This window comes from Polypterus senegalus, chromosome 2, assembly GCF_016835505.1.
Source record: "Polypterus senegalus isolate Bchr_013 chromosome 2, ASM1683550v1, whole genome shotgun sequence".
NCBI classification, from domain to species: Eukaryota; Metazoa; Chordata; class Cladistia; order Polypteriformes; family Polypteridae; genus Polypterus; species Polypterus senegalus.
In genome coordinates, this window is record NC_053155.1 from 44737348 (window position 1) to 44755121 (window position 17774).

At 39.6% G+C, this 17774-nt stretch overlaps 1 protein-coding gene across 3 annotated transcripts in view; it reads left to right on the top strand.

Moving 5' to 3' along the window:
- gpm6bb (glycoprotein M6Bb) overlaps positions 1-17774 on the top strand; it is a 219092-nt gene that overhangs the window by 198886 nt on the left and 2432 nt on the right. For 2 of the 3 annotated variants that reach the window (XM_039743601.1, XM_039743600.1), the window contains exons 5-6: positions 2263-2336; positions 2426-2491. In XM_039743601.1, the coding sequence (XP_039599535.1) occupies positions 2263-2336; positions 2426-2491 (140 nt within the window). Of the gene's footprint in view, positions 1-2262; positions 2337-2425; positions 2492-16045; positions 17515-17774 lie in introns of those variants that run through there. The other variant, XM_039743602.1, reaches the window with a different exon arrangement.

The window sequence follows — 17774 nt, forward strand, 5'->3', positions numbered from 1 at the left end:
TCACTTTTTTTTCAACTTTCATGCCTGTTTATTGCAACATCAGATTGAGGGACTGTAGACCCCATCCTACTGCGTCAGTGGTGGGCACAAGATTCAGGATGGGCAGTCAGTCCTCCACAGGGCACACTCGGTGCTAGTGGCCACTTTAGACGTGTCAGTGAACCTCGGGCCACGTAAGCATCAGACTCTTAGAATCGAGCAGCTATTGAAACCACTTCAGTGTCATAATTAGTGGTTTTTTACACTGTTTTCAGGCTTTCTTATGGTTTTACGTTGATTATCATGACTCTGACATCATCGCAATGCTACCTTGTTGTTGTTTTTTCACGGTTGCAGCCATGATGATGGCAAGTGGTCCATTGCCCATGACGTGATTCAATACTATTATGTTAATGGTATTTAAGAGGACTGTGGACATCAACCAGCACCAATCAGTATTTTTTTCACAACTCTTTTAGACTGTTGGAAGCTAGAGGGGGCTGTTATACTCCGTTTGTTATAATATTCAGTTTATTGTCACTGTCTCTCTGCACACTGTTGGAGTCATTCATACAGGCAGACCAAGTATGGTACACATGGACTAGGCTGCATTTAGAAACCATTAGCCTAGCAGTTTGGAGAAGGGGACAAACCGCAGTGTGAGCATTGTGCTATTCTTGTTGGAGGTGGGGTTTTGAGTTTACTGTCCTTGTTTGGAGACCAGAGAGAGGCATTGTACTATTCCTGAGATGAAACTGAATCCTTACTTTCCTTGTTTGGAGACCAGAGAAGGCCCTGCACGTGAAGCTGTCGGGCGGAAGATTATTGTCCTCCTTCCAGAAAACCCTTTCAGCGTGGTGACGAAAGATGGCAGACTGAGTAGATCAAGACTCCTACACCTTGATAAAGTCTGTCATAAGCTTCCCGTCTGTAACCGTGTAAAAACCACCAGTAAAGTAAGCTAAAGTATATCTGTTTCTCTCATGTGATTTTTTGTTCCGCCATAATCACGATGGGAGGGATATCGCCTTTTCTGTCATATTTCTATATTTTTCAGTTACTTAACATGCCACAATGTCAAAAGAACACATTTACGGAGAGCTAATGCCTCCTAAGGAAACAGGGGCTTCCATGGAGATTCCTGTGTCTGGATTTTCAGGACGTTGATAGTGTGGCCTACATGTCCTCTTTGTGTTTTCCTTGTATTCTGACGCGGACTCAGTCTGCAGAAGTGAATTTAACGTATATGTGGATTACTGCTCCACCATCTTTTAGTTGTAGTTCTTAAAGATGCAAGTATTTTATTAAATTGTATTGGTTGAAGGCAGAGATTGAATAAGCTTCAAAAAAAAAAAAAAACAGGAGATGAAAATTAGTTGGGAGTAAAGCAAGACACAAGCAGAGGTCAGTAAAACCCAAATCAAAAACCAACTCAAACCTACAGTAGGGCTTCAGTAACCTGAAAAGAAATTTAACTTTAAAACACTAGTAGGAACAACGTTTGATATTTTGTAGAACTATCCCCAAACAAGCATGTACGCATCATCTTAAATACCATAACATGTAGAACCACACAGCACGTGACCAGCAACAATATGGCAGCCGACCCAATCAACTCTCAAACTGGTATTGTGGCAATGTTGCTTTTATAAAGCGAAAAATATCAAATACTCAAGTAGCAGGTGCAAAGCTGGACAAACCATTTCTTATTAGGAAGAACGATTCCTGACAAATGACATGCATCATGGCGTTGATGATCATCATCACTAAGAGCTGTTGGTAGCAATGATGATCATCATCACTAAGAGCTGTTGGTAGCAACCATTACTGCTGTGAAAATCCAAAACAAAATGGCAGTCAGGTGACATTATAAAAATAATCATAAAAATGTAGAAATATAAGAAAAATAATAATAATAATAATAATAATGAGAGCTCAGTTCCGAGTACCCACAGGTTCTCAAACAAATTCTGACACGTCCGTGTGACAATCAAACTCTCCGTCGTCTTTTAGTAAAATGGCTCTCTCCTGATTAGGTCTGTGTAACGATGCTGAGGCTGAGTTTCTTTTATTATAAATCATAAACTCTTTTGTGTTTTACATGCACACACCAAATGCATGGGTAGGGGTGCACTGTTTGCAGCAATACTCATTACTTCATCCTCTCTTGCTGGTAAAGTGATTGTCTGTTCTTTATAAAGTCAGGAATTTCAAAGAGATTCACAAGTTAAGAGAGATTGTAACTTAAACCATCAAATGTTAAAATCTTACGTATTCTTTTAGGAATAATCCCGTGGAATGCAAACCCTGGTAAAGCTTGTGGATCCACATTAGGGGATATCTGCAAAACTAACGAGGTACGTCTGCATTCTTGCACTTCTTTGATTTAGCTGCCATATTTTACTGTCTAATGGCAATAACGCTGTTTCCTCTTTTTTTTTCCCAGTTCTATTTGTCTTACCACTTGTTCATTGTGGCTTGTGCCGGAGCTGGTGCCACTGTTATTGCACTGGTAAGTGACTTATTGATCTGTGATTGTAGGACTTCTCATCACAAGACAAGTAACTGTTTATAGAGTGAGCTTCTGCAGTTTCATACAGTTTAGATAAGCATTCAAAATGATATTGTACTTGTTCAAATCAGCATTCATTTCTCCAGACATGTTTATTTAAAAAAATCTAAGCCGTATAGTATCAAAAAAAAAAAATCATCAAGTGCAAGTATGCAAAATATCTAATTTTTATAAATATATTGGCATATGCCCACCATACATGTATTTGCATACAATCACATGGTTACTGATCAAACCTGGGTCAAATATGTGCATATTTACTAGAATTCAAAATCATATTTCATGACAATTGTCACTGCAAAATACTTTTAGTTGCATAATTGAATTCATTGCAAGGTTTATTCATGTTGTGAACTCTGGCCCCAAAAACTACAACCAAGGCCTGACACCAAAAAAACAAAGTAGGCCAGGCCCTGAAACTCAAAATCAGGCCTGTGGCCTGCACTCCCCAAAAACACCACGCTGGTTCTTACGTATGTATGACAAGGATGAGCTGTTCTTCTTGCAATGACTTTCTCTGCAAAGAACATTCAACAACTGAAGTGAAATGTGATCCATGTGCAAATCCTGCAGTGGACGAAAGTGAGACCGGTGACGAATGAGCACTGGAGAAGTGGGTCGAGTTTATTTTCAGTGTCATACTATTCAGTAATGTGGTATTACATAACATTAAAAGCATGTACAATTTAAAATTATTGAAATATTTTATTTTACAACCTCACATGTGAATTTCCCCTTGGGATTAATAAAGTTTCTATCTATCTATCTATCTATCTATCACAGTGTGCACATAAATAGCAATTTTAACACTGGTATATTAGGTACTTAAGAGATGAGAAATGGTGCGAGTAGTTAAGGGTTAATAAAGCATTTCTGGTCAGTAATTTATGAATAAGTTGCTGCTTCCTACCTTGTGTCTGCTGCTGTCAGGCTGAAATGTTTCATTCATCACTAGCTTTCACTAATAACCCTTTAAAACATTTAAGTGTTATTTGTATATCTAAATACAATCCGATGCGAACCTGGGATCGACTGTTTGGTAGACAGGCTGAGGCCCATAGCCGCACAAAGTGCTCTCCTACTCACTTTCTGATTCTATGATCCACTTACTAGCTAGAACTGACAGCTGCCACCTGCAGGCCTGGAGGAATTGTCCTCAGTTTAAGGCTTTTAGTGTCCGCTGCTATGCCTGCCTGCTGACATGTTGCACATCTTACAACATTAACAGTCCACACTGACATGGCAAGGAACTCTCCTTTTGCCAGCGTAGATGCCCTCTTAGGTGCCACCTCTCCCCCTTTAAACCTTCAAATCATTTGCTGCTTTTACATTGTGTACATAGAAGAGGATATGGAGGTGAAGTGACAGTTTTGGTTCTGTGCATTTTTAATGACAGAAATCGTACAGAGACATAAAATAAGATTAAGACTAGCTTGCATAGTCTCATGGAAATTTGTATTTTGAAGTTTTCACTGTGGAAAATCTAATGAATTAAATTCAGCATACATGCAAAGACTAAGTGGTGCTTGGCCCTACTATTTGTGATGTAACTGACGCATATTTCTTACTGATGACTAATTAATAACGACTGACTAGTAATCGATTTAAAGCTGTGCGAGTTACTAAAGAAAGGCTGAAGAAGATACACACATATACATATATATATATATATATATATATATATATATATATATATATATATATGTGAACGCTGGCCCCAGCACAGACAGACGGACGACATTTTTTCACCCAACACACTTTATTTACACTATTTACAGTTATCGTGCACTCACGCAACCCCAGTGCCTTCTGCACCGAATCCCCCAAAGTCCAGGGCCCACAGTCTCTGTGCCTTTGTCCTGGCCGCCTCCTGTCCTCTCTCCAGCTCTGTCCTCTTCCACCCGACATCCACCACTGACTGGAGGGAGGCGGCCCCTTTTATGGGGAGCCGGATGGGCTCCAGCTGCTTCCCAGCACTTAACGGTGGCCACACCCCTGTGTGGCGGAAGTGCTGGCTGCGCACCCGGAAGCCGTCCATGTCTCCCCGGTCGTCTTCCCCCCGGCACTTCCTGGTGTGGCGGAAGTGCTGGGCTCCCGGAATAAACAGGCACTGGGGCGCCGCCTGGCGGGGGCCACGGGTCCCTACAGGGCTGGGCTTCCAAGCCCTGTACCCGAGGCCCCCTGTCTAACCAGGACGGATGCCCCCACTCGGTCTGGAGGAGGCACACTCACACACATATATATATACATATACATACACACATACACTAGGGGGCTTTTTACTATTTTAAGGGATTGTTATTTTCATGAGAATTGTTACATACTCTTTCGATTCTATGTTGCATCGCTTCTCCATGATCATAAATATACATCTGATCGAATTGTCGTAGCTTTAATTGTTGCAGGACCACAGATTCTCATAACATATGGTCCATTATTGTGGAAATCTACCTTTTTAAGCATTGAATGATGCGAATGCGAAAGATTATTGTAGACTCAGATATTTTGCCTGTAGTGTTTGTGGATTTCACTTTCATCCATACATCCATCCATTATCGAACCCGCCATATCCTAACTACAGCGTCACGGGGATCTGCTGGAGCCAATCCCAGTCAACACAGGGCTCAAGGAAAGAAACAAACCCCGGGCAGGGCGCTAGCCCACCACAGGGCACTTTCACAAAACAACAAATCTTTTAATTCTCGTGGATACGCCTCTTTATTGGGAGGCAACACGAATTAGACGATCTACAAGTCCCCGACTTAAACTTTAAAGCCTTACAATATCTACATACTTCCGACATATCACCTATGTCCATATATACAATCTCTTTTTGCTGTTCCATTATTTCACCGAGTATTAATTTCCATTTGTTTGTGCTAATGCAATCTTTACTTTCTTTTTTTGATACTTTTGAATTTTAATACTTTCATAATACGTAACTTGCTCTGCATGTGTATCGCGCCATTTTTTTTTTTGAACACTAATTCCACTGCTTTCATAATCCCTAACCTGCTCTGCATGTGTATCACGCCAACATTTTTGAATGCCTTTATGAAGTTCTACTTTGTCTTTTATTTCTGTCCCTGATTGGACCTACAAGGTTTTCAATTCCACTCAGTCCGGGCTGATTATTACTTTTCTTATTTTCAGAATTTGCACAGATTATTATTGTTCTTTTTTGCCTTCTTTTCTCTCCATCGCTTTTGGGCTTCTTTTCAATGAGCTGCTCTTTCTTCTTCACTTAGTCGTTAACGTGCCATCTAGAAGGTATAAAATTTTTTAAAAGCTGAGAGCACAGGAAGTGTGTCTGCCAAAAGCATTCCAACAATAGAGAGGTTAGATGACCGTGGTCTTGTTTTACATTGGTTGTTCTCGAGGGACGTCGAAGTATCTTTCTGAGACGGTCACTTCTCGACCCAAGATTTTTTTTATATAATAGAGAGATATTTTTTATTGTGACTGAATTTTACTGGGGGCTAAAAATCTCTAAAATTACATTTGTTGCTTACCTTGGCCTGCCGTCCTTTCTGCCTGTGCGAATGTGGGGATGGACACTCAATTTGCCTCACAAAGCACTTTATTTCTTTAACCCTGTTTGATGAAGGCAAATACCATTTGGAAGACTGATGGTCCTCTTATCGTGAATTTACCAGAATATAACAACGGGATAAGAACAGGGTATTCAGTCCAGCTCGTCTACCCTTGTTCACCTAACTTCTGCAAAAATACATCAAGTAAAGAACTGAGGCTCCCCAAAGTACTCCATCATTTGGTAACTTGTTTTATGTTTTTATAGGAATGTTTGAAAGAAAAAGTTAACTTAACATTTACCCTCAACTGCCTTCCATCTGTGCCCCAGTGTTCTAGTTGAAGAATTGATTTTGAAGTTAACAGCTAGAATCCACCATACTAATTTCATTCATAATTTTGAAAACTTCTATAATGCCACCTCTTAACCTCTGCTTGATTCAAGCTAAACAAATCCAACTCCCTCAGTCCTCCCTAGAATTCGATTGCTAACCTTCTTGTTCACAGCCCAAAGATAAGTGTGACATTTGATTTTTGGATTTAGCACTCAAAACTGACCATCCTTTAACTGGCAAGCCATGCAGATCCCTCGCTGCTGCTACTGTATGATCACAGCAACTCAAAAGTGATGTAAATGGCGGTGTTCGAGTTGGGACAGTGACAGAAATATAATTTGATATGCATTTGTGCAAAAAAAGTGAAATTAAAATTTAATTAAAAAAAGGACCACTGCCAATGAGATATGTCAAGCAAATAACAAACGTAAAAGGGTAGTCGTCAAAATTATTAAGTGGAGGGAATTGCAACACCATTAACCTCTTCATTCTAATGTCACATAGGCAAGCATGTTAAAAGCCAAGTCTTGTAAGATTTACCCACCATTCAGGCTCGTTACACTTTGAAGTAGCTGCTGTTCAGTTTACTTTCACTACTACTTCACAGCTTCATGTCTCTCTTGCCTTTTTCTTAGTTGTTAAGACAAAAGATGGAAAATCACTTCCAAGAACACAAAGCTCTGAAAATGAAAAAAAGCTCATCCAAATCTCAATTAATAATCCATTTTGCAGTAGAAGAGCGCTTCATCTTTGTGTTAGTCAAGACTTTTCCACATTTAGGTGCACACGGCCACGTCCAAAACTAACATGAGAACCGCACAATAGGAGAATGACAGTGAGTTCTGTGTCTGAACTTTGGTTTTGACAGCCGCCTGGTGTACTAAAATGATTTAAACCTGTAATCCCACTGAGTGGGACGTTTTGCGCACACGGCGTTTGGGTTTGGTAAGTTAGGATTCCAAGATTTTCGTTTTTGGTTGAAGAAGTAGAAGGGTATTAGCATTTAAAAAAAAAAAACCCACAAATTACAACAGTGCAGCAATGAATTTTTAGTGTAAAGCAAACCCTACATTTGGTAAGAATCAGTGTTTGTTTTTTCCCTGCTTGCTAGATTATTATTTGAAAGACCACATTTTTAAGAACTGGTCTATTTTTGAGCAGTGGGGTCCCTACTGACAAAACTATTAGCTGGAAGCAGAACTGCAGTAGGGTGTCGCGTTTGCTACAACCGTCTATTTTTGTAGGGTAATAAAGTCCAAGACAATTGGAATATCCTTTCTGTCAACCACAATGGTGGATAATTACATACAATTTGTGGCAAGAAGGCTAGGATTTCCACAGCATCAGCAGAGACACAGGGGGAGTAGTGACCCAGCCAGGCATGGAAAACTGTGGGGACATCAAGAGTGCCATCAATATTTTACACTTATTATATACAGTGCATCCGGAAAGTATTCACAGCGCATCCCTTTTTCCACATTTTGTTATGTTACAGCCTTATTCCAAAATGGATTAAATTCTTTTTTTTTCCTTAGAATTCTACACACAACACACCATAATGACAACATAAACAAAGTTTACTTGAGGTTTTTGCAAATTTACTAAAAATAAAAAAACTGAGAAATCACATGTACATAAGTATTCACAGCCTTTGCCCAATACTTTGTCGATGCGCCTTTGGCAGCAATTACAGCCTCAAGTCTTTTTGAATATGATGCCACAAGCTTGGAAGGTTCTCCTCTCTCTACAGAGGACCTCTGGAGCTCTGAGCTGTGGTCACCTCCCTGACTAAGGCCCTTCTCCCTTGATCGCTCAGCTTAGATGGACGGCCAGCTCTAGGAAGAGTCCTGATGGTTTCGAACTTCTTCCACTTACGGATGATGGAGGCCACTGTGCTCATTGGGACCATCGAAGCAGCAGAACGTTTTCTGTAACCTTCCCCAGATTTGTGCCTCGAGACAATCCTGTCTCGGAGGTCTACAGACAATTCCTTTGACTTCATGCTTGGTTTGTGCTCTGACATGAACTGTCAACTGTGGGACCTTCTATAGACAGGTGTGTGCCTTTCCAAATCATGTCCAATCAACTGAATTTACCACAGGTGGACTCCAATTAAGCTGCAGAAACATCTGAAGGATGGTCAGGGGAAACAGGATGCACCTCAGCTCAATTTTGAGCTTCATGGAAAAGGCTGTGAATACTTATGTACATGTGCTTTCTCAGTTTTTTTATTTTTAATAATTTTGCAAAAACCTCAAGTAAACTTTTTTTTTCATGTTGTCATTATAGGGTGTTGTGTGTAGAATTCTGAGGAAAAAAATGAATTTAATCCATTTTGGAATAAGGCTATAATATAACAAAATGTGGAAAAAGTGATGCGCTGTGAATACTTTCCGGATGCACTGTAACTATACAAACATACACAAACACACACATATATATCAATCAGACTTGACTTTATTGGCCAGGTACACTAATGTGCACAAAGAATTTGTCTTGATAGTATTGGTGTAACATACAACGAAAACACATATTACAAAAGACAAATATAAGAAGATAAAATATAAAGTGATACAGAGTATATACTGTATACATACATAACTGCAGCAGAGATATTAAGACAAGAGAAATATGGAACAAAAGTCAGGATATACTGTATTTAAATGGCTTTAAAATGCAGCTTTCATTTGTATATACACACATACAGCCAGCTTGATGCCACAGCACAGTACGGTACGGTTCTTCGGTGGTGTTCTTTAATGATTGTACGACCATATTCAGACGAGTCAGAGGCATTACTCTTATGCACAGGCTGGATGGGATGTTTTCCAGTGGTGCATTTCAAAAGGCTTCTGCTTTCAGTAACATTCAACAGTCCTTCTCTGTTTTTGTTCCATTCTTTGGTTCCAATACATGAAAATAGATTCTTCCAGCCACTGCCAAACAAACATTCAACCTTTTCTCTGCTAACACAGTAAAATCTTATTAGCAACACAGTAGCCATTGACCTCCTATTGGCCATCTCCAAACAAAGAGCAAATCAGCACCTGTTCAGTACGGCCTTTTAATGGCCTACTTGAGCTTTCCTGTTCTCTCTCTCACACACTCATTAAAATCATTAAATTGTTTTATTTGCCTCTTTTAAGAGCCTTGCTTACCAGTTCCTTACAATTTAATGTGATTAGTTAGCATATATAGAAGCCAGGGGTCATGCCCAGGGTCCTCCCTGCATGGAGTTTGCATGCTCTCCCTGCGTCCACATTAGTCCTCCATGGGTGCTCTGATTTCCTCCTACAGTCCAAAGACATGAAGCTTAGGTAGATTGGTGAAGATGAATTGCCCCAAATGTGTGTGTTCACCCTGCGATGGACTGGTGCCAGCAGTCCCACAGTTCAGCCCCAGATAACTGGTACAGGAAAATGGTTGGATGGATGGATATAGAATAAATCTCACAGAGCACTGACACAATGATCATTTAGCTGATCATATAGCTTTCCGCTAACCAGTTTAGCTAATTCTTTGACTGTCTGCTTCACCAACTACATGCTTTACCTTCTAGTGTCATAATGGAACAGTCCTCTTTATAGTCCTCACACTGTCACAACTGTTTGGAAGCGTCCGTCAGCTTTTAGCAAGTCTTGTATATAAAATTTTTATAAAATACTAAGGGGCTTGCCCCCTGCTCGCTTCGCTCGCCAACCCCCGTGCCAACACTATGAGCTAGCCTCTTTGCGTTTCTGCCACACGCATATGGGGAAGAGGATGTACAATTTACTATTTTACATTACAGCGAGTAATTAACCATATTAAAAAATAGTAAAACGTAATAATTTGAAAGTAAATTATGTTTCATGTTGTGTTAAGAGTTATTTGTTGCATAATACGATTTCGTTCTGTTTGGCTTTGAAATTAACACGCAAATACTTTTTAAACTTACACTTTTACTGTAAATTTTTTCAATTACATTTTTGTCAATATCACATTGAATTTATATTGTGTGCTTGGACTTTCACTACCTGTGATTGAATGTCGTTTCTTTCTCTCTATTAAATAAAACAACTTTTTCGAATGTTCGCTGTGAGATTTGTAAATTGTCTTTGCAAAAGCTATTCTAACGGGAAACTGTTAACGCTTTAATACGAAAGGCATATCAAGATCTCCTTTGTTATCTAATGTTATCCGTGGAAGATGTACTACAGGGTGGTCCAGATTTAATTATGCAGATCCAGATCGTCTGGATGACTTTGATTTATGCGGGGACAATTCCAGTTTGGCATGAAGACGATTCTTCAAGTCGTCAGTTCGCACACTTCTCGATGGTCCGGGATTTTTTGGGTGATTTTCTATGTAATAAACTTAATAAGTTATGGCATAATGAAAATTGCATAATTAGATCTGGACCACCGTATACATTACCTTTCTTGGATACATCTTTCTTTCTACAGTAATTTTTTAAAATCTTCGGGATATTGTAAGTTGGTGTTTTCATCTTCCGCACAATCACCGCCAACTAATTCAGCAGAGTCTATTGATACGCATTTAACCAATTTGCCTTGTAACCAGTCAACATTTTTGGCCTTAATTTGTTTGACTTCATAGTTTCTCGGTGCTAGGTTTGTCCGCGTAATCAATTTTTCTCTTGATAACCATTCATGATGAATGGGGTCTTCTTCTAATAAACATTGAGGGAGTCAGAGGTTTTGTCTGGAGGTGGGCAGTTCATTCGAGGGGTCAGGTGCTACAGATGAAGAGTCTGGATTGAGACTCCATGTGTTCCACTAGAACAGTGTATTGCTGAAATGTATGAATGTATAGAGTGCAAAACTTAAATATATTAAAAGAAAATCAAGTTCACAGTATCACATTGATTACTAGTGTCTTTCAACTATAGTTACATGTACTGTGTGTGTGTGAATATTATTTATTAAAAATATTATATATATATATATGTGTGTGTGTGTGTATATATATATATATATATATATATATATATATATATATATATATATATATATATATATATACACATACAGTGCATCCGGAAAGTATTCACAGCGCATCACTTGTTCCACATTTTGTTATATTATAGCCTTATTCCAAAATGGATTAAATTCATTTTCTTCCTCAGAATTCTACACACAACACCCCATAATGACAACATGAAAAAAGTTTACTTGAGGTTTTTGCAAATTTATTAAAAATAAAATCATTGAGAGAGCACATGTACATAAGTATTCACAGCCTTTGCCATGAAGCTCAAAATTGAGCTCAGGTGCATCCTGTTTCCCCTGATCATCCTTGAGATGTTTCTGCAGCTTAATTGGAGTCCACCTGTGGTAAATTCAGTTGATTGGACAGGATTTGGAAAGGCACACACCTGTCTATATAAGGTCCCACAGTTGACAGTTCATGTCAGAGCACAAACCAAGCATGAAGTCAAAGGAATTGTCTGTAGACCTCTGAGACAGGATTGTCTCGAGGCACAAATCTGGGGAAGGCTACAGAAAAATGTCTGCTGCTTTGAAGGTCCCAATGAGCACAGTGGCCTCCATCATCCGTAAGTGGAAGAAGTTCAAAACCACCAGGACTCTTCCTAGAGCTGGCCGGCCATCTAAACTGAGCAATTGGGGGAGAAGGGCCTCAGTCAGGGAGGAGACCAAGAACCCGATGGTCACTTTGTCAGAGCTCCAGAGGTCCTCTGTGGAGAGCTGAAGTGACCTTCTGGTAACAAGTGATGGAGATGATGACATACAAATCTGGTATTACCTTTTCCACAAGTAACTGATCACATACTTTAAAGTGAAGAATCATCTGAGGAAATTCAAGTACACTGGTAAATGAATATTGAAGTGCAGTGTATGCAACTAAAAATTAAAGTATTTGACCCAGGTCTCTTGACAAGTAACCGGTTTCACTCCGCATATAATTTTCGACACCTTTGTGAGCAGAATGCTTGGTTGAATATATGCTACTTTAAAATAATTGCAGAAAAGAATAGCAAATTACAGGGTTAGATTAAAAATACTGTCAGACTTCTGTGAAGATAGTTATTTTTAGCTTCTATATTCATGTATATTAGTTACAAATGCAACTGTGAGCTGTATGATTTTAATTGCTCAAGTATTTCTTTCGTGGTGCCTCAGTAGGCATGAAGCTCTTCTTTAGTGTCACTGATCATCTGACCTCCTTTGTGAAAGCTCCAGGCAACTTATGATTTTTTTTTTTTCAACATAGTGTACATGCGACAAGATCTTCTTGTTGATTGATGCGTTTTTGCCAGTGCTGGGTTAAGATTTTGGATTGCCCATTGGTAAATGTGTAGTTCACGTCAATCTCTAGCAGGTGTCGTCCACAAAGCTAGAACTACGAAATGGATGCTTAGTCTTGCCATTTGAAATTTCACAGTTCTAATCCCACAATAATGTTTCCTTTTTTAGCATTAAAAGGATGCTTAGAAAAGGGGTGAACGCTTGGTTTTATAAATTAGACAGAATGAGCTGTGCCAGGTGGCTCACAGACCCAGTGCCCCGAGATCAGACTCCATGCTTTGTTACTCTTTGTGTAGAGTCTGCACGTTCTGCCCACTGTGCGGTCCTGTGGTTGTGTACACAAGTGGTCTCAGTGACACATTCACACTCCAGTCCATGATCTCAATGCCACCAGGTTAGACTCTGGTTCTCTGGCATTGGCAAGTCTAAGAATGTCATTTTATGTTATCCTGTGAGGGCATAAAACAAGGTAACCCTGCATTTGCAAAAACATCAGTCATTGGCAATATTTTAGAGAGCAGCGGTTCACTCAGATGAAGCATGCTTTGGTTTGGTGTTTTTTGTGATTACCTAGTTATGTCAGGCTTTGTACTGTTAGTTGTCGAAGGACCTTTGCATATATGTCTATGTGTGTTACATTGCATCTCAGCAACACAGAACAAAGCTACCCAATATCTTTCAATTAAAATCACTCACAAAGCAGGGATGAGTATAGGGAAGGTACCAAGAAACAAATTGTAAACCGAGGCTAGCATTATGGTCTCTGCCTTTAAACATTTTACACCTTTTGTAACAAATAGGGTGCCTTCACTTCTCATCCACCTCAAGGCCCTGCCTCTCACTGTCTGCCCTCCATCTTGTTGTTTGCCTATCAGTAAACCTTTCCACAACTCACCTCTGAGTTCCAGGCAAATTGCTCCATCGACAAGTCAAGCCCTGCCCTGCAAAATGTCACGACTGCTAGTCCACTGTGGGTCCCATAAGCCGCAGCGCCCTGAGCAGTCTTTAAAAGTCCCATATGATCACTTCAGCTTCCAGACTGCTGCCCCTGTCTGCAAAGAAAGCTGTGATGATGTCTTGACAACCATCATACGTCAACTCACCATCCTACGGCTAAGCCTGACAGCCTTATGCTACCATCTGGCAGCTCTTCCAGTGGTTTAAGATCTGGTGTACACTTCACATTACAGCTTCTTCAGGTACGATTTGCCCCTCTCTCAAGATTGTATCAGGCCTTAACCCCCTGTATGGCATCGCCTTTATGGCAGCCAGGCTGTATATCATAAAGGAAAACAAAGTCTTTGTGCTCACTCAGTATGCCCATATCAATGCCAGAAAAACTAAAATTGTACAAAAATCTACTAAAAATAAAGTGTACAGGGAAGACAATATACAAAGTAAACAAAAGCTGCCAATTGGGTCACCCAGCATGGGTGTTCATCTCCTGTCTAAATTGTGGGATGCTTCATCCACGTACCCACCACTTAAGTTCCAATCTCTACCTGACCCCAGTCTGCGGTCTTGTCCCAGCTCAGCTCTAACGTACGGTACATAAGGCCTCTGGTTTGAGGTGGCCCGGCCACACCCCAGAACAGTAATGAAGCCTTGTTATGGCCAGTCTGGATCAGGTTTGTCACATTTTGGGTATTCTTGCGTTTGTTTTTTTGTTATTATTCCTTTAGTCATTATAATGATGTCATCTTGATGCCATTTTGTGATATTTGTGATAAACATTATTTATAAAGATGGCTATGTCTGATCATGTGAACGTGGCATATGATGTCACATGGGCATATAATAAAAATAATAAAATAAGTAATGAGGAAAATGTACAAAAATGAAATAAATCTGATCTTGATATACCAAAATGAAGATTCATTGCAAGCATCCCATCTGGTGTCATGGGTGGCCCCTCCAGGCATGTACTCTGTCTAGTGGCCTCTGGTGTCTCTACACTAGCCTTTAAGGGGAAAGCTGTCAGTCAGCTTCTAAGATGTGCTGAATGGTCACCAAGAACCTACTTGTACCAGTTAGTGAACGGGCTGGAGGATTACTGTTGAACTAGAGGCCCCCTCCCTTTCTACACGGGCATTATGGAATCTCCTAGGCCCCGTCCTGTTGATTGTTCTGGGTGAATGCTACATGCTTCTTCCCAACTGTCTCTCCTGAACTGGAGCCATGCCCTTTGACATCCTGGATACCCACTCTATGCCCTTTTTTATTGCCATTCATTCTCATTGCCAGCACAGGCATCCCACTCTCTCTTAAGAGCCTGCTGGCCCATGCCACTCTCTAACACATCACAATTCTCGTCAGACTTCACACATTCAGATATCACGTAGATGAACTACATTATAAATGGAAAGTGTTTATTAGGGCCCAGAAAAGAATGGACTCTGAAGTCACGTATGTTTTATCAGTTGGTTCTTTTGATTTTATTTTACAATGTCATGAATTGCATAAGCTTCAACACAGTGGATAAGCATAGAGCAGAAACTTTGATGCGAATTAGCAGAGAATCAGGCGTCTAGCTGGAAGGGCTCAGAAACAGATTTTTAGATTATAGCGTAGATGTTAGGAGAAGGTATTAATAGGTCAGGGGTGTTAAATTCAGATCCTAAAAGGCTGCAGTGACTGCAGTTTTCCTTCCAGCCTCTTTTTTAGTTATTTCCCCTGTCCCTGCTGCTAACAGGATAGACATCTTTTGCCTATTTGCCTTTTAAGATTTAGAACCCTTCACTGTTTCTCTTCTCTGCAACCAGCATTACATGAAACGTGAGGCAACAGATAACCAAGTAACTTAACCCATCATACGATACCCATAGAAATAAAATTAGAAAAACCACAAAGAAATATCGATCAGACCTGGTCCACCAAATATCTGGATAGCGTGTTCAAGAACAAGGAAGGAAAAAGCTTTGGAAATGCGTGGCATGGCATACATAGACTTCTAACAAACCATGGAAGGAACAGGAAGAATTGGCTAAAATTGATTGGAGTGAAAATGGTGGACCTCCAGGAGGTGAGTTTGAGTCTGCTGATCATCTCCTGGTTCACATCATGGCTACTGGTAAAGGAAAAAGAAACAGTTGAAGTTGAATCTTAAAACAGGAGTCAATTAGTATTGAAGCAAAAGAAGTGTGCATGTTAAGCAGCAGCAATCGATTACTAATTTAAATGGTGCTGCCACTGTGGCCCTCCATGATCTGAATCCGACACCCCAGCGTTCTCAAAAATCAGTCCTCTTAAGTATGGTAGATTCCTTCTCGGGGCCTTACCTCACTTGTGGAACTGTTTTCATGCAGCCAGCATCCTCGAGATCTTGTCTTACCTCCCTGTATTTTGTTCTCTTCCACCAGCTGATCTACATGATGGCTACTACATATAACTATGCTGTTTTGAAGTTTAAGAGTCGAGAAGATTGCTGCACTAAATTTTAAGCCATTTAAAGAGCTCAGTGCAGAGTTTATGGCGCTGCAGTGTGTAGATCGAGTGACCACTGACAACCTTGGACTAAAACACAGCAGACTCTTATTTCATTTTGACATAATGTGTAAATAGCAACCTGTATGGAACATTTTGCCATTTATTTACTGGGACAGAAAGAATTTGAGATCAGTATTTTATGAAAGGTATGGCATCTGGCTTTTCAAATTCTTAACTAACATTGTAACCAATTCTTGGCATTTATTTTAAGCTACTTTTCTGATTTACTGCTGCCATCCAAGCACATAGGGTGCTGCGTGTTAAAAGACGGCACTGACCCCACTGATCCACTTTGACTGAATTGGCAACGAGAGCTCAGTGTGAGCTGCGGAAACACAATGGAGAGCAACAAGATTGTTCAGATGGCAAAAAGAAATACGGCATAAAAAAATAATAATTAAACTGACAATATTGAACCTTAGCATTTTTGCGTGACACAATCAAGTTAGCTTACCTTCTTCCCGACAGGGTGCCCATGACATTTTGGCCAGGTTCCATACCTTCAGCTTTGGGTAATGCAGCTGCTGTTTGAGGGTGTAGAGGAGTTTAGACAGAGCAGTAGACATGTTTGCACACTAAGCTCAAACGAGCATAGAAGAGAGGGGACCAGTTTAAAAAGACCTGCATAAAAACAGTTCAAGATTAGTGAGACGTTGACTTTAATGACTGAAATTTGCTTTTTATTGCCTTAGTAAGTGAAAATGTTTATAATAGAGATGTTCTGTTCTGTTAATTTTTCTTACATTAAACCTGTTTAAATATGATGCTTTATTGTTAACCCTAAAACTGCATGCTATTATTTTTCATTTTCTACATTTCTGACAGTTAATTTTACAGTCAAGTTTGCTTAAGATCAAGAAGTACCGTAATCTGACGTTGTGTAGTTTTAATATTAAATTATAATGCAAAATTAAAATTAATATCTAATGTTAAATAAAAAAAAAGTATTAATACTATGGAAGCTTTGTGTATTATTGTTTCCCCCCGCTATTGGCAAATTCTCCATTAATTAAAGATAAGAAACAGAAAACGGCTAAGGTAAGTCAGTTAGCCCGCCCACTCACAGACCTTTTAACGTAATTGAAGGATGTGAATTTTTTTTGAACAGCGTCTAAAACTGTGAGCGATTCGCTAACTGAATGACTCCGATTAAGTCGACTGTAAAGCAGGGAGTGCCGTTGGAGATCACCGAGAAACATCAAAATGATTGATTAAGAATGGATTGAACACTTTAATCCCATTGATTGTAAGCATACTTGACTGTATTGTTTAAGACTTTGAAAACTGTAGTTATTTTTTCCCTTTATAAACATAAAATAAAAATGAATTGTTAAAAAAAATATCAACATTCCCCTTCTGGTCTGTGTAATTGTCCTTCTTGTACACCGAAGATCTGTGCAGTTCCTTTGTTTTATTTCTTTATTTTTTTCCTTTTAAACCATTCCAGTCATTTGTTTAAGTTGGTGTTTGTCTTCTTAGTCAAAGAACCAAGTCGAGTCATTTCTGTTGAGCGGAAAGCGAAGATTCTGCACTTTTCATGTTTGCCTCCCAAATCCACATTTCAACGAATTTAAAAAAAAGAAAGAATTGAAGTCTAAAGTC